General features: G+C 44.2%; 1 protein-coding gene across 1 annotated transcript in view; it reads right to left on the bottom strand.

Moving 5' to 3' along the window:
- The window catches only part of TIAM2 (TIAM Rac1 associated GEF 2), a 96,820-nt gene that overhangs the window by 60,171 nt on the left and 12,090 nt on the right, over positions 1 to 24,559 (bottom strand). Inside the window, exons 4-8 of the mRNA XM_086631989.1 lie at positions 22,187 to 22,359; positions 20,762 to 20,986; positions 9,864 to 10,049; positions 8,510 to 8,656; positions 4,887 to 4,949 (exon numbers count right to left, since the gene is read on the bottom strand). Coding sequence (XP_086488115.1) covers positions 4,887 to 4,949; positions 8,510 to 8,656; positions 9,864 to 10,049; positions 20,762 to 20,986; positions 22,187 to 22,359 — 794 coding nt within the window. The remainder of the gene's footprint in view (positions 1 to 4,886; positions 4,950 to 8,509; positions 8,657 to 9,863; positions 10,050 to 20,761; positions 20,987 to 22,186; positions 22,360 to 24,559) is intronic.

The following is a 24,559-nucleotide window of genomic DNA, read 5'->3' as shown; positions in this document are numbered from 1 at the left end:
GTTCAAGGCCAGGTTGGACGAGGCCCTGAGCAACCTGATCTAGTTGGAGATATCCCTGTTCCTTGCAGGGGGGTTGGACTAGATGGCCTTTGAAGGTCCCTTCCAGCCCTAACCATTCTATGATTCTATGATTCTATTAACTGTTGATGTAACTCAAAGAGAAAATACGTAGCTGCCTAATATTATATCACAGTGGGAATAAATTCTTAAGAACAACCGACTACTACAATTTTACCTAATTAACAAATAAAGTAATAAATAAATGGAACAGAATTACTGTAATTTTGACAGAAAATGATAACATCGGAAACTTCCAGCAGAGAGCACTGTGGAGCAAGGCTTGCCATAACACACGAAAGGACTAAAGCAGGAAAAAAGTGTTCCTACTCTATTTACAGTTTCAGAACATATTGTTTCATAGGCAGCACACGGTATTTGCCTGTTTACCATTTTGCTTCACATCCACCCTCGTTCCAAAGCCACCCTGCTCGATCAAGTAACAACATCCACCTGAACAAATTCTTTGTCGTTTTCTCACCCTTCACTGTCACGCTCTCTCCTGTGTTGCAATCAGGCTGCACGTTTCATAGAAACCACACCAGAAGAACACCACCACTGAGAGCTATTCAGAATGAGGAGTTTCACCTACATATTCGAGTCTACCTATTCTACTATTACTACTATTACCTATTACTATTACTACCATTACCTAGTACTATTACCTATTGCTATTAATTAATTACTATTACCTATTACTACTACTAAGTGTTCAAGGCCAGGTTGGATGAGGCTTTGGGCAACCTGGTGTAGTGGAGGATGTCCCTGCCCATGGCAGGGGGGTTGGAACTGGATGATCTTTGAGGTCCCTTCCACCCCAAACCACTCTATGATTCTATTCAGCACGTCACTTCAAAATCCACATCAAGGCATGTAAAGTCAGGCAGACAGGGTCCCTCGATTGCCCTTACAGTCAATGGAAAGGGACAACAACCCCCCACGTGGCAGAACTGCTACCCAAGACATATCTTAAGATATCCTGAGCTGTTCTCAGGAGTGCCTACCTCTCTAATGCTTTTTCTTGGGTTTTTTCTTTGCTGGTTGGTTGGTTGGTTGGTTGGGATGGGGTGTTTTGTTGCCTGCATAAAGCCCCTTGATTATGCAATTCTTCCTCCTGGCTCTGCAGGGACAGAAGCCCAGGGGTGCACTGCAATTAAAAGCTGCAGCAAAATCACTGCACAGGGACTGCTTCCCTTGCTGCAGGCAGCAAACTTACTGACAACAATCCACTAGTAGCAACAGAGAGATATTACTGTGTTTTTCCAAATAACAACTGTGGCTGGGAAAATGAGGTAGTAAGCAATCCCACCCAGGTAATTACCAAACAATGCTGAAATTCAGGTTGCAGCTGACTCATAATTTGATGCCAGAGTAACACTGGTTTGGGGTTAGGGTTAGGGTTCATATTAATGAATTAATGGCATTCATGAATCTTACATTTCTTGCTCAACTGTCCCATTTAACCAGTTGAAAATGAAATTTCAATTAACAGAGGTCCATGGAAATCCTACTAAAATCCAGCAACTGCTACACATAACAGGAATCCTGTTATGCTACTGCAATTAATGGAGTGAAGAAATGTACACCAGGTGACGTCTCACCTCGGTGGCTGTGGTTCCCGACTGCTCATAAACCTGCTATTGTTGAAGAAGATAATTCCCATAGAAGCGTGGTCCTCTCAGAAAGCACTAAATCAAGTGCCTGGGAATAAAAGCTGACCTCCTTCTACGGCGTAAATAACAGAAAGGAGAAAGGGCAAGGCAAGCAGGCTGCAAGAGCCGAGCAGGAATGAGCCAGACCGAACTCTCCGGTGGCTTCCTGCAGGGAAAACTGAAGCTCCGTTGCCTCAGCTCGGGAGATGTGGAACTACCACAGCGGTTCATGGCACTGCAACAGCAGTTCTTCCAATTGAGGCCAACAGAAACAAACCTCACTATTGCCAGGGATAAAAACAAACCCAACCCAAAACAGAGGATGGAGGTGATGAGAAATAGGTTTAAGGCCACCTTCTTCCAGGAGCTGTTAAGACAGGACAGAGAGTGCTGCAGCCACTGTAAGATGCCTTCCTTTCCGTGCCACGTACACGGGTACTCAAGCACATGCCCCAGATAAACTCGCCTGTTATTAAACACGACTGTGTTCCTTAACTGCAGTCAAGGTACTGCTGCTTCATCCACATTTTCCAACTCAGAAAATCTGACATGAAAAGAGATTTTTTTTTCCCCTGTTATGCTTGCAGTGACTAATTCTACAATAGTTCATTCATTCATTGCCACATAAAGTTATAACAACCCATACAATTTTCCAGAAATAGGTGCCAGGATTTGCAGACTGCCACATGTTGTGCCACAGGGCTGCTGCAGGACCAGTAGGTTACTTCATAATTTCCCCCCACTATTTGCCTCTGTTTTTACCATCCTTTTCAGGGAAAACACAGCCTCCCTGGCAGACTTCACTATTCGTCATTCCCTGAACTCCTCAGGTAGCATTTTATAAAAGTTTTGATGCTGTTTTTGTTTTTCGTTTGAAATCAGCCAATGAAAGTGGGCTGATGCCAAAGTAACGGTTTTCGGAGTTATGATGAATCATTTCTGAGTTGTTCTATGATTCATCAGAATGTCAGGATCTTAAAAATGCCACACTATATTTAATTCCCACTTAAAAAAAGGTTTTAGAAAAACGGTTGAGATAATAATAATGTTTTTCCAGAAATAAGGTCGAGCTCTGCTTCAGCATCTAAAACAGGGTGGGCTTTTCCATCTTGAAACACAACTCTTTAAGCTTTGTAAAAGCTTGGCCCAAAATCTGCAGCGACGCTGCCCCCCCCCCGTTGGTGCCCTCTACCCAGGGAGTGGGGGCTGCGAGTCCTTGCTCGGAGCAGGAATTCCGAGCAGGCTGCTTTTCATCCAGCAGCTCTGGAGAACACACAAACCCTGTTGCGAGAGCTGGGTCAAGAAGCCAGACCTCATCCCTTCTCCAACACAGCACCAAAGGGAGAGGACTGCGTTCTGCCTCCTTCTTGGCCCCTTCAAAACCTTGCTCTGTCTCCTCAAAAGGGCTCGGGAAGAGCAAATGCCCTTATGATGCCAGAGGACAGGAGACCCGGAGCAGACCCGTCACGCAAGGCAGCACCGTTGATCGCCCAGCCCTGAGGGGTCGGTGCTAAACTGAGGGACTGGTGTCACAGCCCTTCAGGAGAAACCTTCAGGGCGTGTGCCCAAGAGATTCTGCCTTCTCTCAGGTTTAAGGGGGACAAAAACTTTCCATGCTCTAACAGAACAGGAGAGGAACGAACTGTGTCTGCCGTCTCGGAGGCGGGAAATGGATGCCGTCTCACACCACATCTGACGGTACTTTCTGGAGGAATCTGTGTTTTCTACAGGAGATTAGGTCACTTGGAAATCTCTCATAAGTATAATTTATTTTGAAATGAGGAATGATTTAGTTTAAATACTTCCCCACCTCAGGACATAACAAGCAAGTGGCCAAGTAACCAAGGGAATTCAGGAGCTTCAACGCACTTCTTCAAAGCACAGGCAGAACCTGAAGTCCTTTCAGGAGGAAACGGCATTACAGGATCAGCTGCTGTCAGCGCGAGGTGCCTCTCTCAGTGGTACAACCTCCGCATAATTATGGATTTCTTTCTTACCTAGCCATTACAGGAACGCACTCGATGAGAACACGTGTAGCACATAATGATACAAAAACCAACACAAAACCCTATGAGAAATGATGAACTTTGTCCAAACCTTCCTCACGAGATTCCTTACAGCTCTTCATTATAGTTAATTATTTTGAACAGCAATATTTCATTTTAAACGCAAATTTTGACTTTCTGTCTAATAACTGGTACACGAACTCAGCTGAAAGGGAACAGTACTGTAGTACGACTCTTCCAAAGTCTTCTTGCAAGTTTTAAACTGCATCGGAGGAACATCTGGTTCAGGGAACAAAGGAGAAAAAGGGACGGGGGTAGATGGGAAGACAAATGCTCCTTCGAGCCTGGCACATGTTGCCATGAAAGAAATCCAGCTATACCGTGCAGAAAACAAAGTCCAGAATCCCCGTGCCTAAGACTTAATTAGAAGTTTTTTATTTGGAGCCTGCCGAGGGAGAAGCATCCTGCCCGTGTAACCCGCAACACGGACAACCCTCCCTGCTCCCACGGGTATGTGATCGCGGGTTCCGGAGCACCCGGCTTCGCTTCCACACCAGGGGACGGCGACGTTATCCCCTGGGAGGCTGCGGGGGCTGAGAGGGACCGTGACTGGTGCCAGGCAGGGGTGGGCACCCACGAACACCAGCCGCAGCTGCTGCCGAGTAACGCCATGGGGGGGGCACCGCTTCCTCCTCCTTCGCTTGGGCGACCTCCCGCCGTGCACCAGCTCACGGCCCTGCTGGTGGGCTCCACAGACTGTGAGCAGCCTTTATGTGCCTTTTTACTCAAAATACACGGGTTCTGTCCGAGCAGGCAAAGGGGAACAAACACACCTTGGGTTTTGCCGTACTGGGAAGGATGCTCCCAGACGAGCTCAGCTCCATACCTCTCTCAGACAGTGTATACGCTCGAAGGATCAGTGCTGTGAAGAAGCTTCTAGGGATTTTTTTTTTTTAAATTATGATTATTTCCTAAAAAAAAGGCTACTATGCATGTTCAGAAATTTATGTGAAAGTGGTTTCATTAGCAGGATTATAACCCTGCCGTCTAACACTGACTGCATGTTATGAGCCTCTGTGGGGTTTCTGAATCAGCCGCCTCATCCACTTAGGGAAATATTTTCAGGAATTTAAAAGCAAGATGGTGCAGAATGAGGACAGGCATATCTTACCTCAGCAGAGTTGGCGGAATTCTGGGCACCAGCAAATCCATGTCCTCCAGCTGAATCAAAAATCTATTAAAATATTACAGATAAATACATAGGTTAAATAAATAAAACCCTTTATTTCTTACCTGTGTTAGCTAAGTTCTTTTTTAAAAAAGGAAATCAAATGAATAAATATATTTTAACCTGCTAAACCCCAGAGATATTTTTGTACTTTTAATCGCTTTGTTCTGACTAGAAGTATCAAAGAAATAACAAATCTCCCTAGACAAAGAAAATTTAAGCAAGTTTTCTCTTTCAGGCTACACGCAGACTCACTGTCAAATACGTATAAAAGCGTTCATGTCCTTTTGGTTTTCTCCTATCTACTGTTTAGCAGTAAAGTCATTTACCTCCAAATCATGCACTAAATCAAAATTGCAAAAATTATAAATTTTCCTTTTCCTTCAGGATACTGTTAGGTATGGCTAAAAATCTCACAGTGATTTAAAGGAACTATTTCATATCATTGTTGCTGTTTCCTAAACTTCTTGCCCGACAGTTTGACATCTCTTCCAGCCAAGCAGTTTATCTCCCACTATCGATAGAAACTTCCAGCTTAGCTTTAAAGGCAAACTTGACCCCAAACCCGCACTACTCAGTGATGACAACAGCTGACTACTGTGTCTGCTTTGGAAGTGATGAAAGAGGAAACTGAGACTTTACGTTCCCCATCTGTTTGAAAGCTTAACTACTAGTATCTCACAAAGGTGTTGGGCTTATTAACGAATTTTTTTTAAAAAATCCAATAAACAGCTATAGATACAATCAGATATTTTGGTGATAACAGTTGTGTAAACACATGGATAGACCTGTACAGTTTATAAACGATGTTGAGACTTGCAGGTAATAACATTACCCTTCCGAAGTGCAAATATAAATAGCATTTTCCTAACTCCTTCAGCAGTCGACAAATCAGGACGATACCAAACTTACATTTAAGACTTTTTTGTTTACGTTTTGTTTTGCTTTGCTTTTTTTTTTTTTTTTGTACTAGCAAAAGCCTTTCAGATAATCCAACACAACAACAAACTCTCTCTTCGAATTTCATACGAAATCCAGTTTCTGCCCATGCAAATAAAGGGCACCACTTCTGAACTTCCTCCTCCTTGTCTCACCCAGACATGTAATTGAAGTATTTTATTGTTTATGATTTCTCAAAACAGTTTATCATCTAGATACAAGAAAGGAGATAAGCATTTAAGAAACTGAGGATAATGTGAGCCTAGACATCCTCCATCTGCTACTGATTTGTAAAAGACTGAGCCACTCGTTAATGTTTACAAAAGCCTCCCAGCAGAGAAACTCTGAACCTTTTTTTCTATCGATACCATAAAATCAAACTTAAGATAAAATTAAAAACTTTTCCGACACAGCAACATTCAAGAATATACCATCTAATTTTGAAGCTAGGGTATGGCAGATTAAAAGATGCCAGTGCAGTCAAATGAACTTCAATTCAATCCAAAGCAAGACATTTTTAACCTATTTTTTGGCACAGGCATGGCAGCACTACGAGCAGAGAGGCAAGCTCCCCTTCTCTGCTTAACCTACTTTCCCAGTGGGCTGAAAAGGACGACAAGAAAGGTGGCCTCAGGCCTCTTCTGATTTTGATACACAATTATGGGCACACACACAATCTGAGCAAGGACGTGGCTCCCTTTTCAGTCACCTTCTAGGTTCACGTGTCACTTTCCAAGCCATGCCCTTAAAAATTCCTCACTTTTATGGGGGTGAGTCATAGCCCGGTGTTATTCATATGCAACACTCAGCATTTCCTTAACTTTATTGTAGGGTGTTCAATAATAATAATAAAGAAATAAAAATCAAGAACCTCAGCTCGTGGATGAAAATAAACACTTTTTCGGGCCAGCTGGTTGAGTGGTTTGGAATAAGGAGGGAGACGACGTGCAGGGGGCACCTCCGTCTGTGCCAGGGCTCCCCGCTCCGCACCCAGAAAAGCACTGGGAGGGCAGCAGGAGCCTCCTCTCCTTGCCATGGAAACAAGATTCCCTGTCGCTGAGCTCTGCAGAAGCCCCTTCCCGGGCTGTAAAGCGCACGGCAGGACGTATCACCCGGTGAAGACGGTGCGAGGCACCGGCCCCGCTGGGAACGTTGTGCTCAACAGCCCTCCCCTCGGGGTTCGGTTACTAACAACGAAACAGAGGTACAGGACTCGCAGACCAACCTCACCTGCTGGGCAACCCCCGGGAAATTACGTGAAAAGGACAACCTGGTGAAAATCTCTCCTCCAGTTGCCTCTTTCACAAGACAGACCTGAGCCTTGAGCTTTATTCTCACTCAATTTCACCGGGTACACACACCTCGACTGACACGCTAACACGCGTAAGAGCCACCCAAAGCAGCTTAATCCTTGTGGAACACACAGAAAAATACTGACTTACTAAAAACACAAACCACAAGACCAGAAAATCCTAATGCGTTATTTTGGAACAGGAAATGTGTTTCATCAGCTGTGGGACTACTGCAGCACGCGTACGGATGGGCTCGTCTCAGTGTCCCACACGCAGGCTGCCGGACACGTAACAACAGCTGATTTTCAAGCGCTGATCACAGCAGGAACAAAATCACCTACTGAACGGTGCCCACAGCACTGCTTTGCAGGAGAAACAGCAGACTCGGAAGAGGTCAGTGAGAACAGTAATGTTCTGAGCGTGGGTGCCCCTCATGCCTTCGGCCTCATCGTCAAGGATACGACTCTGCTGTTATTTACCTGCTCGTCAGGGAGAAGCAGCGAACTTTTTTTTCACATTTCATTGTGTTTTTGTTGAGAAAAGACAGACTCCTGAAGTGGTGGGTTACACTAAATGCGTGCATGAGCCATGAGCTTCACAAAAAGAAATGACCCCATGAGATGCTGTGGCTCCACTGGCAGTAAGGCAGCCCTTCAGCGGGGGCACGCAGCCCCACAGCCCCTCTCCCTGGGGCCAGCCTGCCCCAGCACACCACACCTGAGCCAAACCTTCAGCTGGGGTACACTGGCACGGCTTTATCCGCCAGCTGCCTGCGTCCACAGCTGGCCTCCTGCGTGACAGCAGTCTTCTCCTGTTGGCTAAAATGCACTTCCAAGCAGGGCGTGCTGCTCTGCCAGGCAATGCCAAGGACGGCTGCCTTTGCAGCAGTCTTTCTTCTCTTGCCCTTGAAGACTCCCCGTGCTACTCTACATGAAATAGCAGTAGTAAGTCAGAGTCCCAGTCACGAGCCAGCGCGACACCGCTAAGGACTGTGCGTGCAGGCCACCTCCAGAGAAACCCTACTTGCACGGTTTGCAATGTGCCAGAAGGCAGTTTTGTTACAAATTCAAACCTGATGGTCTCGTGCTGCTGATAACAAACTAACCCACTGGGTCAAAACCTCTCGTTCACCAACCTCACTTACCACACAGAAACCCAAAATCAGATATATACTCCTCACAAGTGATGCTCCCATTGCAAGTCTGCCATGTCCACTGAAACCGTGAACGCAAGCGTGATGGACAGACGTCTCCTACCCCGCGCACCAACAGCACCTCGCAGGATGCGCCCGCCAGAAACAAGCCCTGCTATGCTATCCCAGCAAACAAGATCTACCTGAGTTATGGAAGGTCGCTTTTCTTTTCCTTTTCTTGCCAACGTGTCCAGTCCTTTCAGCGAGGAAAATAAACCCTTCTTGTTTCGGACTCTTTGTGACAGAGACAGGGTACGTTTCCTGAGAGCAGCTTCATCCCTGGAGCAGATCTATTTAAACACAGAGACAGGCCTTCCTATATCACTTTTGTAAGAGCAAAATATTGACAGTTATTTCAACTTCAGGCATCAAATGAGAGTTACTTCAGTTCACCTCAATGTAACGTGCCAAGGTGCAAGGACAGTGCTTTAAACTTTCGGCGGTGATGCTTGTTTCGGTATCGCAATGGTATGACAGTGTGATTTTTTTTGTCATGGGGCAAAATTAGAAGGTCATAGGAAGGGAGGAACTGGGAAAATATTGGTCTGCACAACAAAAGAAGTTAATGAAAAGACTCCAAAGAAGAATGATAACCTATCATTCAGATATGAAATTGCTAGAGGAGAAAGACTCTCAGAATTGCCAAACATAGGAGATAAATGTGCTATGGCATTGAGTTATTAACAAGCAATGGCATAAACGACACAGATAAAAACAGTGGCAGAGAGAAACACATCCCCTGATGGCACTTTCAGGACTACTATTCAGACTGACTTCTGCAGCAAACGTGGCCCACCCTTCTCTACCAAGACCAGCCTTACAGCCCTGCCAAGGCTAAAGAGCAGAGGAAAACCTGCTGCTGCCATACTTCACTTAAAGCTGGCAGGGTGACAACGGCTTTCAGCACCTGAGGATGTCCCTCATTCTTCTTCACAGGTCCCAGTTCTTAAAAAGTGACTTATAATTTTGGATTCTCTCTCGTTTTAGCCTATTCTAAAAATACCTCCTCTTCAGCAGGGTATCAAATTGTTTCTGAAAAATAGAGCCATCAAGGAGCTCAGCCCAGAGGTATCCTGAAGCACTCAGAAATGTCACTCTTTTCACTCTAAGTGACTTAGCTCCTAAACACTTTAAACTCTGAACTCAGTGGAGGTAAAATCACAGTGACAAAATTTCGACACAGTGACTCATTTACATCTGAAGAGTATTTCGGTTTGTTTCTTTTTCAGATATAGGTCAGAAGTACCCAATTATGGAGTCCTCAGGGACCAAAAAAAGTCATAGTCATGTCGCCATAGTTTCAAAGTCTGTGTCTGCTGAAGAAATTTTGGTTTTTTGCAGTCAAGGAACAGGCAGAATGGGTGAGAAGAGAACAGGGCTGCCTGAGCCAATGCATGTGGGTGCAGCCATGTACTATCCCAGCACAATTCCACATCTAAATGCCACATTAACGATGGCTTTGTGTAACGCACCCATGAAAAGCGCATTCAGACTCACCAGTGCATGGAAGGATGAGACGGAGAAAATACCGAGCCGCCCCAGAGCCAGTTTTGAAGGACGACTGGCAGCAGCCAAAAGGCTCTTTGGGTTTGGGAGCTCCCCACCTTGCAAACTGGCTAGGTAACACCGCATTCGGAAAAGGTCCATGTTAAATTTTTCCAGGTTCTGCTCCCATTGCTGGATCTGTTTAGATATAAAAAGGGACAATTAGAAGGGGAAAAATGTCTTTGTGGGCTGCACTGAAAATTCGAGCTCTTCCACAAACCCATAGTAAATTACTTTCATCTGGTGGTATATGGATTAGATTAGTTATTCCCTGCCAAAACACATTCAGTCATATTGTGTTACATCAACCCAAAAGATGGCTTGAAATAAAACAAAGCTGGTGGTCTTAAATGCATACTGACAAGATGAACATACCCTGAACTTCGGGTAGTTTGATAGCCACAAAAGCAGTTACACAAAAACACGGCCCTGTGGTTCACTAAGGCTTTCCTCCCCCCTCCCTTCTCTCTCTCTCTCTCTTTTTTGGAGATCAGTTTTGTTTCCTTCATGTTTATGAGCTTAGGTTGTATAGCTGGCTGCCCGGAAGCCAAGCTACACCAGTGCACCACACCAAGTGACGCAGCTACGCTGACAGGTCCTGCTCACTCTTTGCTATCGTCCTACGGCCCCTCTGCCTGTAAACAGGAGACAACACTGGCAGCAGAAGCACGTGCAGTTCTTTGTCTGGCTAATAGGTTAACACATGCTTACACTCAGGCAAACTGCAAAAATGAGCTATATATGCCCAATACAAACCCCTGGACCAAAAGCAAGAACATCTACATAGCCTTCATGCAATTTTCATGCATATCTAACACAGGGATATGCAGGCGCCACAGGTGGCTTAATCCAGTTCCAATGTAAAATTCGGAAAGAAAAGAGATTCAAACGTTTGCTAGACAAAGTTCTGAATCAAGACTCAGATGACAGATTCTAAGTATCTATGTAGATACACACTCATCTACACAAACACATACTCTCATGCACTGCACAACAGTCAAAGTTCGCTTTTCATTCCCCCAACTTACAGGCTGGCAGTTGCAGCCAAAATCTGCCTGACAGGGTACAACAGCCATTAATACTGATAAACACCACCAATAAAAAGGCAGCTGTGTTTAACAGAGTAGGCACATTTGCACATGGGAAAGCAGAAAAAAGCATGTCCAATAGGTCACCATCCCTGTTCATGTACTGAAGATTGTTACAATCCCCTGACAATGCTGATCTTCCAACGTCAGCTCCAATCACTGCATGTTGGTCATTCAAGTGGTGGTGTAGGACTGCAGGGAAAGTTCATCACGTTTTCTCTAATGTGCACGGACTTCACACCTTCACCGGCACACCCTGCCTGTCCCTGCCGTACAGGACACCACCACCTTCCACTGACATCAGCCAAGGTCGGGGCAAGCACCTTTGTGACTCAGAACACCGGCTGATAAACGTAATAAAAATCTCGTGTGAACTATGAGCTTCGGGCTCATCTAGAAGCAAAATCAGGTCAGTTTCCTTATAACGCTGCCAAATACCACAAGAACTAACCAAGAAACTTGCCTCTTACTTTCAACAATGAAGAAGTGAGCAATGAATGGGTGAGAAAGGCCCTGCTAACAAAAAGGTGCTGAGGCTTGTACTACAGCTGAGACATCACCCGTTCTGGCTTCCTGACACGTGTGCTCACAAACTGGGGCACCAGCCGTGGCTATGCTTTTGGAAGTGAGAGGTAATCTCATTTGGCAGGGAGGGTGAATAAAGGGAAGACAATACACCATCTTGACATCTGCAAATGCAAAGTTATTATTTACAGTACACATTAAAAAAAAAAAAAAAAACTTACAAAAGCTTATCAGGAAAGCAATTCACAAAAGTCCAGAGAAAAAGGACCGAGATATACACATAACGAAGACGCCTCATCTAATCTCTCACCACAGACATTCAACACGTGTATCCTGTGTGCCTCAGAAAGAATAAGCATTTTCTTCTTGGGTTTATTTGATCGTTGCCCTTTACTTTGCATTCCTTGTGCTCTCCGACACTCCTCACAGAGCATTTCTCTGCTTGCCAGCGTTTTACGCACGGGACGACTCCAACAGGAGTTTCTGTGCCGAGCTCTTTCTCTGGGTCGACACCCAACCAGCATGAAAAAATGGCTGTCGGCTTTTCACAAAGCCAAAAGCTACAAGCTCAGGTGAAGTCCTTCCCTTTGGGATGACACCTCCGTGGGTACAGAGCCAAGCTAACTTTGAATAGCTCGGGAACAGAGCAAGGCTTGTTCTGGGCGCTGCTGGAGCGGAGCATCCTGTCCCCATCGAGCACGAGCTGAACACAGGCATCCTTGTGTTTCTGAGGCCTTCTTTGAAATCCTCACTGAACATTTCTACTGAGTCGTATTTTAAATTAAAGATAATCTAAGAAGGGGGAGTGGGGTACAACACGAGGACATTCGGAAGAAATAATTAAATTACGGTATTTATCGGTCACACAGGATGCCAGCTAATCAGCTCCAAAAGCATCCGTAATCACGATGTCACATTTAATGGCATTAGCAAAAGCTGTAGGCAGGGAATTTCTGGAATCGTCTTGTAGTCTTATCAAAACCAAGGATGTCTGGAACCAATTGGAGACCACGAACCAATACCAGCTGCTATTTGTCTAAGCCTTTTAAACTATGATAAGTCTTCCTAAAGATTTATATTCTTGAAGACTAAATGGAGGAAGCACACAAATAAAAAAGCCACAACTTCAAAGCACAGTACGACCCGGTCCATGAAGTTAATTTACAGCCTGCAGACTAGCTGCTGTGATCCTTTTTCTGCTATTGTGTGAGGCCAAGCTCTGCCCCACGTGGGAGGACTGCTCGGAAGACGGCTCAAGGGCGTCACTTCATCAGGCACAGATGAAACGGCCCTTCTGAAATCTGCCTGAAAGCAAACAGGGGGAAATGGACACACCAGCCAGCCCTGAGAGCGGGAACGGGTGACAGAGGCCAAGGGCAGCACGAAGCCAGCCCGTACAGAGACCGGAGACACGGCCCGAGCGGGGCACGCCGAAACAAGCAAGCGTGCGTGAACCGCTCCTCGCGTGACGGCTCAGCTGCTGCGCTCGCCTGCACCGCCGGCTACAGCACCCCGGGCATCCCAAACCATCCTCTCTCTGTCACTGTTTCAAAACTTCCACGTGAATTTCTAGGAAAAGCCTTTAATGGTTTTCCGAGAGGAAAGGGAGATGCCCTTCTCAGTACAGGCGAATGGTAGGCAAGGATTTCTGGGTTTAGTGGTCATATAAGACCACCTGGGAGAAAGGCAAGCAAGGGCCACCCAAATAAATGTGTTCAGCCTCACAGGGTTCCCTGTAAGGTAGAGAGAAAAAGGAGGCTGTGGCAGAGAGACAGACAGGAGTAAAATGTGGGAAGCCTTAAGAATTAGGGCCATGAATTATTTATCCTGGGCCACCAGGAGGGTTCATGCAAGGAAGCCTGGTGCAGGGTCAAGACAGTGATTACAGGGGGAATGCCAAGTGAGGGGACAAGCTTTTGCCTCAGAGACTTAGTTCAGGAACAAGTCTTTAAGAGTTAACATACAGAGGAACATCAGCATGATACTTTGGGCAGTACTTTAGCAGTAAAGATCACTTTCAGAACATAAATAGCCCATTCTCCTCCAGGTTAGTGAAAAATCTATTCAGACACTAAGAAACAACTATAAATTCATTATGTTTTAAACCACACAAACATACGAGCTAAAGGAAGATGCTGGAAAGCAAGTCTCTGTTGATCCAATAACCCTGCTAGGTTTTCCATAGGTAAACTCCAAAGCAGGAGGTTGGGAAAGGAGAGGTACACACATTCAGACCAGACAATACAGACCAGTGGTTACCAGCAGGTGACATGGGGATCCACAGTTCTTACATGCTCTCTCTGCAGATAACACTTCTAGTGGCACGTCCAGCTCCACTGGAACATTCCTAGGGTTTGTGGATTGTAGAAGGGAGGGCCCCAACAGTCCCAGCGAAAGCAGCGCCAGCAGGGCTGCTCAGGGATGGCCCCTGGCTCCTCGTCCTTCTTACAGCACGGTGCAGACATGTCTTTTGGGGGACTGGGGAAGGATTGTCTCATTTGCCAACACCTGCTCTGTACAAAGTAAGAAGAGCTCGGTGCAATAAACCCAAACCCAGTACGTGAGTGGCGGAAAGCAGTGCCAGAAATTCATAGATTCATAGATTTCTAGGTTGGAAAAGACCTTATAGATCATCGAGTCCAACCATCCCTAATCCCCATTAAACCATATCCTCAAGTAGATCATCCACCCTATTCTTAAACACATCCAGGGATGGGGACTCAACCACCTCCCTGGGCAGCCTATTCCAGTGGCCGACAACCCTTGACACCGTATTAACTCGAAGCAGCAACACACTTCAAGGACCTAGAGGAAGGATGGAAGAAACTTCCTGGACAGTTCAACTGGTAACAAAATACCAGTTTTCCACTTGGCACTTATTTAAGGGAGCACAAAAGAGAAGCACAGGGAGGAGAGCCTTCTCTTGGTGCTTACGCCTCTAAAACCGACGGGATTTAGTAACAGATCTTACACCGTATAGGAACATGAGCTCCTCGCTGACACAATTCCCTATCTATAGCTGTAAATATTTGGAAATTTTCCCCTACGCAACATCTTCTTCCCAGATGGAAAGCGCCTCTGCAAGCTGATGTAGGGAACTCTATGGATTTAAAAGAAACTTCTGCTGCTGTTTCACACGAACCGCTTTTCAACCACATTACAAACACCACCAAACTCTTTGCATTCCAGTCCCTGGTTCTCAGACACAATTCATATTGTACCCATCTGGATAAATGAGTCACTTGGTTTCTGGGGACAAGGAAAAGATTTTATTGTCATTACTTCCTAAAGAGAACTCGAAGAAGCAAAACCATCACTCTCCCAGAAATTCCATTACTTTAAAGGACACTACAGAGATACAGTCATAACTTTTAGCTCAAAGAAATAGAAAAGGGAATGCCACAGAGTAGAACAACCATGATGTGCAATTAGCAATATCCTTTATTCTTCATGCTGCCTAGTGACTTAAAAAACAGTTAAGAAATCTTCCTGAAGTAATAAGGCAATAACAGCTTTTTTTTTACAATACATGCTATCCTTCTGCTTCTTGTGGAAGAACAGGATTTTCATAATTGCAAACCAATACACATAGAGGAAATCTTATTCCCAATACCACTGATAGCACAAAAGTGCACCACGTGTACCTAATTTACATTCTTGTCAATAATCTGATTGAAATTGCCAGTACCACAAGTATGTCTGTAGCTAGGGATGTAATTAAGAAAGCCACCGCACCTTATTATCTAGCTGCCCCTCCCCAAAAACCAGAAGACCAGCCCTTGCTGCACAGGCACACCCACCAGCTTGATGGTATGAGACAATGCTGTGCAACTCCACCTCCAGTAACAGCTCATTCATTATTTTACACTAAATCCTTGTGAAACAAAGACAGAAATCCACCCACCTGCAAAACGGTAATTACAGTGGTGAGGAGAATGGCGATGACCTTCCTTAACTTTCCTGGCTGCCTACTCACTTCATTCCTTAGTCACTAGCTACTATGAAAAGAGAAGGATTTTGCTAATGATGCAGACAAGGACCATCCTACACTGCAGAGTGACGAATGAGAAGAAATAGTACGGAAGGTCTCAGAAAGTGGAGCTCTGCTCTAGCCAGTTTAAAGACCACCCAAACTGAAGATCTGTTAAACCAAGTTTAGATACTGTTTTCTAGTTTAGGAAGATATTGAAGAAAGAAAACCAGCTGTATACCGTGATTCACATTGAATTTGTCTGCAGTAAAACTGGCAAGTGCTAGTAAAGTTCCCTGAAATGATCCTCTCTGAGTGTTGTTACTGGAGTTAAGACCAGGATGTCAGACAATATTTCATCAGACAATGAAAGAAAATGAAGACATGAAATTTGGGCTTTGGGGAGCCTGAAGAATAAAATCCTCCCAACTACTCCAGTCACCTTCCCATAAATGTAAGAGAAAAAGGGAAGTGTCAGGTACATTTTAAACAAAAAAAGTAACGAAGTTATGCTCTGTGTCAAAAGCCAAAGACCACCGCAGGGAAGGGAAGAAAGACACTAATGGATCTCATGACTACCCAGAGTATACAAGACACCACCTTGCTGGCCCCTTATTTTGATTTTTATGGCAACAGATAAACTACTTTTTGTTGGATGACACACATGAAAACTTCCATAAAAATCATCTCCAAGCATGTGCCTGTTCTTCTCATTAATGCCTCATCATTTCAGTGCCTGCAAGTAAATACCCATGTTCATAACCCATCTGATAAGTAAGTTAAGTATCATGTGCACAGAAAATATGAATCACATCAGAAACCTCTGAATAGCTTGGAAAACACGATTATATCAATATATTAACATTTGAAGAGACAAGCCCAGAATGCTTTCAAGAAACTATTATTCATATTATTGTTCTAAAGTGAGACAACACAACAGATTTATGTACCAAGTACAGAAAGAGGTACACCCAGAGTTCTGGTGCCCATACTGTGAGGTAGATTTTCCATCCCATTAAAACTAGTTCTACAGGCACAGATAGCCTCGCTTTTGACTTAATGTGCAATATTTTGTTAAAAGAGCTCCGAATAAATGCTAATAGTCCCTTTCACTAAGTTCAGTAGCAGTTACAGGCTCCATATTCCCAGCAAACACTCTGATTTCCCTAGCAGGTTAAAACAGCTAGGAAAAATAACATTTTTTAAAAGACTGTGACTCCACGGGCTTTGGAATTCATCGCGGCACCAGGGGATTTTCAAACTTGCTACCTTTCGTCCTAACTCTCTTTGGTTTAGGGGAGAACCTACACCCTGAGGAAACACCTTCGCCCACACCACCCTTGTTGCCTATAGGAACATCAGCACAGGCGGCTGTAGGCAGCACGTGCAGAGCTGGGATTCCCAGCCATGCTGCCGGTGGCCCACTGGGAACGCTGCTGTACGTACGCAGCTCTCGCAGATGCTGCGCCGATCTCTTCTGAACTGCCCAACGACACCAATCGCTCTCTGAGGAGCTGCCAGCTGCCCTTAAGCAGTTACTAAGTCTATTATTACTATTATCGGCCCAGTAAACCCAGGTAGAGAGAATCCCTGATCTAAGCCACAAAGCTGAAGACATTTCTCAACCAGTTTGACAGCATCTAGTCTCTAAAACAACCACTTCTCTAGAAAACCAGCATTTTCCTTGCCATTTTTTTGTTTGCACTTCTTCTGTTTAGCACTAGCTTTAACAATTGCTAGCCTGTAAATCCATCAAATTCAAAAGACAGTATCAGAGCAGCTTCTCCGATTGCTGGGCAACAAAAAGAAACACGTATATACATTAAAATACAGCAATTTGAGAAGTCCAGGTTTGCTTACTGCAACTGCCTCTCAGGTGACAGTAACTGCAAAAGCAGAAAAGGTTTTGCTTGTAAAGCCCTGTGAATTACTAAGCCTTCAGCAGAGAAGTATTGGTTTAAATCAATACAGATGTGAAAGAAAATAGAAAGTGGGGGTTGCGTGGTTGCTTTTCTGAGGAAGAGGAAGAAAAAGGAGAAAGGATTTAGAAATCGCAGTTTCCAAGATTATTCCCCAGTGGAAAGAAATTAAGACTGTGTCTCACCCTTCTACGTAAAAAACCACTGCAGTCCCTCTGAAGTCAATCACCCTATTCCCGCTGACTTCCCAAAATATAGCATCAGTGAAGTTTTCCAGCCCAGGATGCAGGGCACGCTTATAAACTACAGTACTGGCAATACAATATACGTCAGCATGGAGGAATCCTAGCTGCCACATGACTGGAACCCACCAAATTTACACAACACCAAACCCAGAATTTATATTCCTCTCGTTGCTGAAAGTGTGCAAAAGACAACTAAACAGCCACAGTTACTGAACAACTGAGCTACAGACATGCAAACCTCTCCCTCAGGAAAAATATTTTTTCAAAACTGTTAGCTTACTAAGTATATTAAGAATTCTTGGTTACTAATTACATCAAGATTTTTTTTTTCCTTTGCATAAGCCCGTCTCTGAGACATCAAATCAAGAGATTAGGGAATCCAGTTATCTACTGACTTTTCTCGGAAGCGACCTTGCCAACAAACCCTCAGCAGTCACAAGGAGAGATTTTACAGAGATCAAAGGGATCAAGACTGGAGAAAAGGCTCATTATAAATTTATTTTTTGCTAACTAGTGGATGTTTGCACATGATCCAGCTCACTCTGCCTCACTCGTTTGCCCTCATTCAATATTTTGAGACATTCACAGACAGAAGATTAACAGGAATAAATCTTCTGCAGCCCTAGTGATGGATTTTAGTCCTAGCAGCACACAGCCAACTTCTTCCAGGGACTGAGCTGGAAAACAGCAGTTGTTGTTCCAGGATAGAACATCTAATTACCAGATATTAAGAGAGCATCATTAATACTCCTCAGCTGACTCTCGATAAACTACTAGCATCAGTATCTAATGGGAGGAGAGGTAAATTAAGTTAATACACATCAAGATTTTTCCTCAGTGCATCACGTTACAAGCACTAGACATCTCCAGAAATCTCTATATTCTTCTAGGTCCCAAAACCTACTGCAACAAAAGGATGCTTAATGTTTTTGCTCCTCCATTCACCTCACCAGGCTCTGGACCATGAAATAAAGTGACCTGGAAATAAATTTTGAAATCTGAGCACTCAAAGGGCTTATGAACACCTGCAGCACAAATCCCTAGACAACCCTGCATACCTGTTAAACTCTGTTCATACAGCTTCAGACTGCAGGGTGCTACAGGAGCCTGACAGTGAAGGCAGCACCCGTCAGCCTGCCCTTCGCCAAGTTCAAACCAGTATAGTAAGAATTTTAAATATTATAAGCATCAAATTCATGAAACTAGAAGTGTTCCACTAACCAAAGAAACTTAATTATAGATTCATAGATTTCTAGGTTGGAAAAGACCTTATAGATCATCGAGTCCAACCATCCCTAATTCCCATTAAACCATATCCTCAAGTAGATCATCCACCCTATTCTTAACCACATCCAGGGATGGGGACTCAACCACCTCCCTGGGCAGCCTGTTCCAGTGGCTGACAACCCTTTCAGAGAAGAAATACTTCCTAACATCCAACCTGAACCTCCCCTGACTAAGCTTATGTCCAATACAATTATGCTGTATTGGATCAAAGGAAATAAACTTTGGTTGCTACTCAAGAGGCCATAATGTGCCTCCTGAAGTAATGACAGCTACTCTGACCGGAAAGGCAGGTAGGGATGGGCTCTCAAATACCAGTCAACGAATTCAAGTTATCAGATGTCTTCTGCTAATGGCCTAATAAAATAAGAGATAAAGCAACCTCAGTCCACAGACCTATTAGGCTAAACTACTAGACCAGTTTAGTGCAGGAGAGGCCCTGAGTAGCAAAGCCTTTGCCTGAACACTAAGTATGTCTAATTAAAGCATCTTTTGCCCGTTGCTGCCTACAAAACTGGGGACATGGGCAAGATGTCAACACCTCAGGACATACTACCATAAGGTATCACTGGAGCAATTCCTGGTTCACGTGCTGGAAGTAAGAGCAGATTGTAAAGCTTGACATCTATGCACCACCACACAGACAACAAGGTGACCATTTTCACCGAGGAACAGTTCTAGCTGCTCATCAGCCTGCCCTGATTTTTATCTTAGGCATGGCTTGGCTAAAATCCCAAGGTATGTTCAGACCACGAACACTAAATTTTGAGGGCATCGTTCTGGTTTTTGTCTTTAAAATAAATCTTAGTGGTGAATCCTCCTCAGCACTAAGCTGCTGCTTTAGCCGAGATTCCGGCATCCCTACTACCACTGCAATTTGAAAACGTGATCAGAATAACACATCAGGCGTGCAGATTTGCAGGGGGGGCAACTGATGACTCAGCTCATTTCTTGCTGCAACGAAACAAAATTAGCCTAGACAGAAGTCTGGATGCAAGCATTTTGTCTGCTCCAGCCATGGGCAAAGACCTTGCCTGCAGTGTGACGGCCTTCCCAAGCTAAGCTGTGATGGGCCTTGGCTTACAGAGAGATAAAGAATTCCCAGCACACAACCAGAGAGTGTCATGAGAAGTGCAGTGAGTGACTAAGTGTCGCCCTTTTCTTCGAACTGACGCTGGTACGGCGCTGCAGTGGCTGCCGGCGGGACTCACGGCACTGCTTTTCCACTTAGGATGGAAAACTCGGGTCTCTACTTCTTGTTCTCATTCAGAGAAGCCTACAGGCTTTTTAAGAAGACTACTGGATGCTGGCCTTCTAGGCATGGCTAAATCTCACCTGAAGCACATGGTTTTGTACGCCTCAGTCCCTCCTCCAGTTTTATACGGATCAAGTATTCTTCACATCCTCTCTTAAGGCACAGAACAGCATTGCTAAGGACCTAGTCTTAAATCTCTGCTGAAATTCACTAATAAATTAAATTATTCACAGAATGTACTGTACGTTCTGTGGTACGCTACGTAACAGCTAGACATTATTAACAGTTAAGTATATCATAAAACAGTGAAAATTAATTACATTTTCTTCAGAAGAGAAAATAAATAGCTTTGTGCTCATAAAACAGAGAGGTCTGACCCTCGGCTTTAAGGAGCCTCCACCTCCTGCGCTGCTCTGGCTTGCTGTAGAAACCTGGCAATAGTTACGGCTACCGTGCCAGCTGCCCCCAAGACAATTACTCCCAGGCTTAGAAAGCACTGACAGTTAGAGCCCAAAGCAAGAAATAATGACAAATATGCTTCTTCAAAAATATTGCTTCCAGCACCTGATTCTCTATGGCCTTCCTGTTTTTTGGATCGCTAACAATTGAGAGCTGCAACTCTGCCATCTTTTTCATCTTGCTATCCATGTCAATCTTCTGGAAGAGACTCTTGGTTTGATTTTTCAGCAGCCTAACGGTGTCCTCTTTCCCAAGCTTCTTTGCAAAGAGGGAAGCACAGGCGGAATGTATGGCAGTAACCCAGTTTTCCAGGTCCGTCTGGCTTGTCGCCTGTGAAACAAATCAACGGTGCAACGTTATAAGCAGACAAGAGAAGAAAAAAAAAAAAAATCAGCAGCTCTAGGACATGAAGTGCTTGACAGGTTCACTGAGATCTTAGGCACTTTATCTTAAAACCAGTGAAATAAGGTTTTATATTTAAAACTGTGCAAATAGAGGAACCGTGAGCTTCTCCTGCACTGTCGTGACTTGCCTCCGACCTTCAGCTTCTGCATCTTAGACCTGCAAAGTCTGAGGGCTTCACGAGCACAACGGAGCCCCACGAGCTGCGGGAAAGGTGAGACTGGCATCCCTCCAATCAACTAAGGTAAAATCCAACCGGTTTCAAAGATAAACTTCCTCTTGTGCAGGTAACACAGCAAAAGAGATGATTTCACATGTAAGGTATGAGGAGAGGTGCTTCCTTGCTTAAAATATGCCAAGTAGTGGAGAGAGGACAGCAAGGTAAGGAGAATACATCTGCAGAAAGTGTCTCTGGAGATATTTACAAGTGTGCCTATAAATGAACAGGGTTTTATGCAGGCAGTTCCACACAATACTGTTCTTTATTAGTATCTCCAGTGCCACGGTTAAGCAGCCAAGATCTTTAGATTATTTTTAGCTTTCTTTTTTGAATGCCTTGCTCAAGCAAACTCTGTTTGAGGCCACCAAATTCAGGTCTGAGCCCATCATTCTGTAAGGGTGAAATACTAATAGACATGGGGGAAAAGAAAAAAAAAAAGAAAAAACAAAGCTGATTTTCTACAAGCTTGTAACCACAGGTACCAAAAGCATCTCACAGAATTGTGATGTGTTCTTTTTATTTCTGAACTATAATTCATAGATTCATAGATTTCTAGGTTGGAAAAGACCTTAGAGATCAACCAGTCCAACCGTCCCTAATCCCCATTAAACCATATCCCTAAGTAGATCATCCACCCTTTTCTTAAACACATCCAGGGATGGGGACTCAACCACCTCCCTGGGCAGCCTGTTCCAGTGGCTGACAATTAAGTGAGCCAACTGATGCAATATCATACACCTATCCTTAAACCAATACTATACTAGTACAGTGTAATAATGCAATTATACTGTTATTTTTAAGGCAAAGGCACAAGCAGGATGTGTGTGTATGTATGTGCATACACAACCACATACGTGCATGTGCACACCCACAAACGCATCCTAAAACGCAAGCAACCACAAAGTTACCTGAAATAGGTAGACATCTCCAAAAGAATTGCTGAGACAGAAGACATTTTCTTTCTTGGGATGTTCTGGAACAGACTGCACTATACTGTCTTCTGCAAAGAGGGCGTACCGAGGCAAACTGCTCTGCTCCAGCGAGTTCCTTCCGTAGGTCTCGTAAAACAGCAGAGTACAACCTGTGCAATTCAGAGTGACAAAAAGCATAATGAGGAAGTAAGTTCTGGATCTCACATTTGAGTACTCTGATACTAACGCTTTTGTAATTAAGATACTCTTCGAAGACAGGGAACATCGGTTCTTTCGAAACAGTGAAAAAAGGAAGATCTTCTAAACTGGAAAACAGGCAAAGATAACGATGAATTTGCCAATGAAAAGTTGGAACAGACATCTAATAGGGACACAACAAACGCCTATAGACTGAAGAAAAAAACAAACAAACAGGGTACCTCAAAATGGAAGGTTGGATGAGACTTCGAGCAACCTGATCTAGAGGAAGGTGTCCCTGCCCATGGCAGGGGGGTTGGAACTAGATGATCTTTAAAAGGTCCCTTCCAAGCCAAACCATTCTGCCCTTCTTTGAATAAACTCAGCTTATTAAAATGTTGAAGCATGTAGAAAAGACTAATTCCTGCTTAGTTAAATCAGCTTTTGTGTTTCCTTATTAAATTCAACCAACTCTCTCATAACAGCCACCTAAGAAATCTTTGTATTTGTTGCAAAGATTTGCAGAAACTTTTGTCTTCAAACAACACACTTAGTGAATAAATTTCTCAAATTTAAACTGGGTTTCCTTGAATCCACCTGCAGATTGTGGATTTCAAAAACGAACACAACATGAATAATTTAAAATGGTTTATAGGGGTTGAGTTTGAGCATGTACAGTCTCACAGATAGTAAAGCATGTAAGGTACAAGACTTGCATCCAGAAAACAAACTTCACCTTTTATGATGACAATCCTGAGTATAACAAGAGGAATTACTTCTGGAGGACAGCAGAAGGGACTCGATCCTAGTCCCCAGCAGTACGACAACATTGCCACGTTGCCTTTGGCAGTGAAGCTGGCTTAAGAAGGGTCTGTCCCCTCCATCCCCACCACTCCTGCCCCATGTTACAGTCCATCGTGCTCTGAGATGCACTGATTCGCTTGTCCAAGGGGTCACAGCCAGAACTGTGTTACTAAGATAACCTAGCTAAAAATTATCCTGTCTTTCTCAAGAATTTCTTAAGCTAGTAATGCATCGAGAGAAAATAAGTAAATAAACCTCACTTACACGTCTGGGAGATGGCAGTTCAGTAACAGTGAGCTTGGTGTGGGGTTTTATTATTATTTGGAAGATAAATTAATACTATACTATTGCCGGATGTTTAACGTGGAAGAACTAAGAACAGATACTACAAACACATTTTGAAAACTGACAATAACCTAAGTAGTCTTCTGCTATGAAGACAGGCTGAGAGAGTTGGGGCTGTTCAGCCTGGAGAAGAGAAGGCTCCGGGGGGATCTTATTGCAGCCTTCCAGGACTTAAAGGGGCTACAGGAAAGCTGGAGAGGGGCTTTTTACAAGGGTGTGTAGTGACAGGACAAGGGGCAATGGCTTTAAACTGAAAGAGGGCAGATTTAGGTTAGATACAAGAAAGAAATTCTTTACATTGAGGGTGGTGAGGCACTGGAACAGGTTGCCCAGAGAAGTTGTAGATGCCCCATCCCTGGCAGTGTTCAAGGCCAGGTTGGATGAGGCTTTGGGCAACCTGGTGTAGTGGAGGATTTCCCTGCCCATGGCAGGGGGGTTGGAACTAGATGATCTTTGAGGTCCCTTCCAACCCAAACCATTCTATGATTCTATGATTCTAGTCAGAAAAATGTAAGGCAGGTGGTGGATTCCCCAGCAAGGTGAGCCTTCTCCAAGAGATATGCTTAAATTCCTTCAGAAATTAATTTAAAGACCACCTATGGCCACAGTACATAGGGAGTTAGACTAAATAACCACAGTGGTCCCTTAGTGCCTAGGAATCCATGAACACAAGACTGCTGTCAGCTCTGTACATATGCAGTAGAGGGCTTGAAACGCTGTCAATATAAGGATTAAGTTTGCCAGGGCTACAGCACTGTTATCTCTCTAGTCTGCTTTTGCTGTTGTTTTTCCTTCAAACCAAAGAAGCATCACAAAACAGGGCAGCATCAAAACAGAGATTTTGAGTGGACTTGCTGATTTTCTGGCTGTTGCTGTTTCTCTGTGTGACACACTGTGTGCACGTATGCACACCTAGGAAGTACGCATCAAGGGGATGCTGAAAACCTGCAAAACAGCAATATTTGCTCTGCGGATGCTTTTAAAATAGTTAGGTAAAAACTGAGTTCAACCTTATTGTAGTAC

Source organism: Tauraco erythrolophus, chromosome 2, assembly GCF_009769465.1.
Source record: "Tauraco erythrolophus isolate bTauEry1 chromosome 2, bTauEry1.pri, whole genome shotgun sequence".
In the NCBI taxonomy this organism is placed as follows: domain Eukaryota; kingdom Metazoa; phylum Chordata; class Aves; order Musophagiformes; family Musophagidae; genus Tauraco; species Tauraco erythrolophus.
The sequence above is the reverse complement of the archived record's forward strand: the minus strand, read 5'-3'. Positions and strand labels throughout refer to the sequence as shown.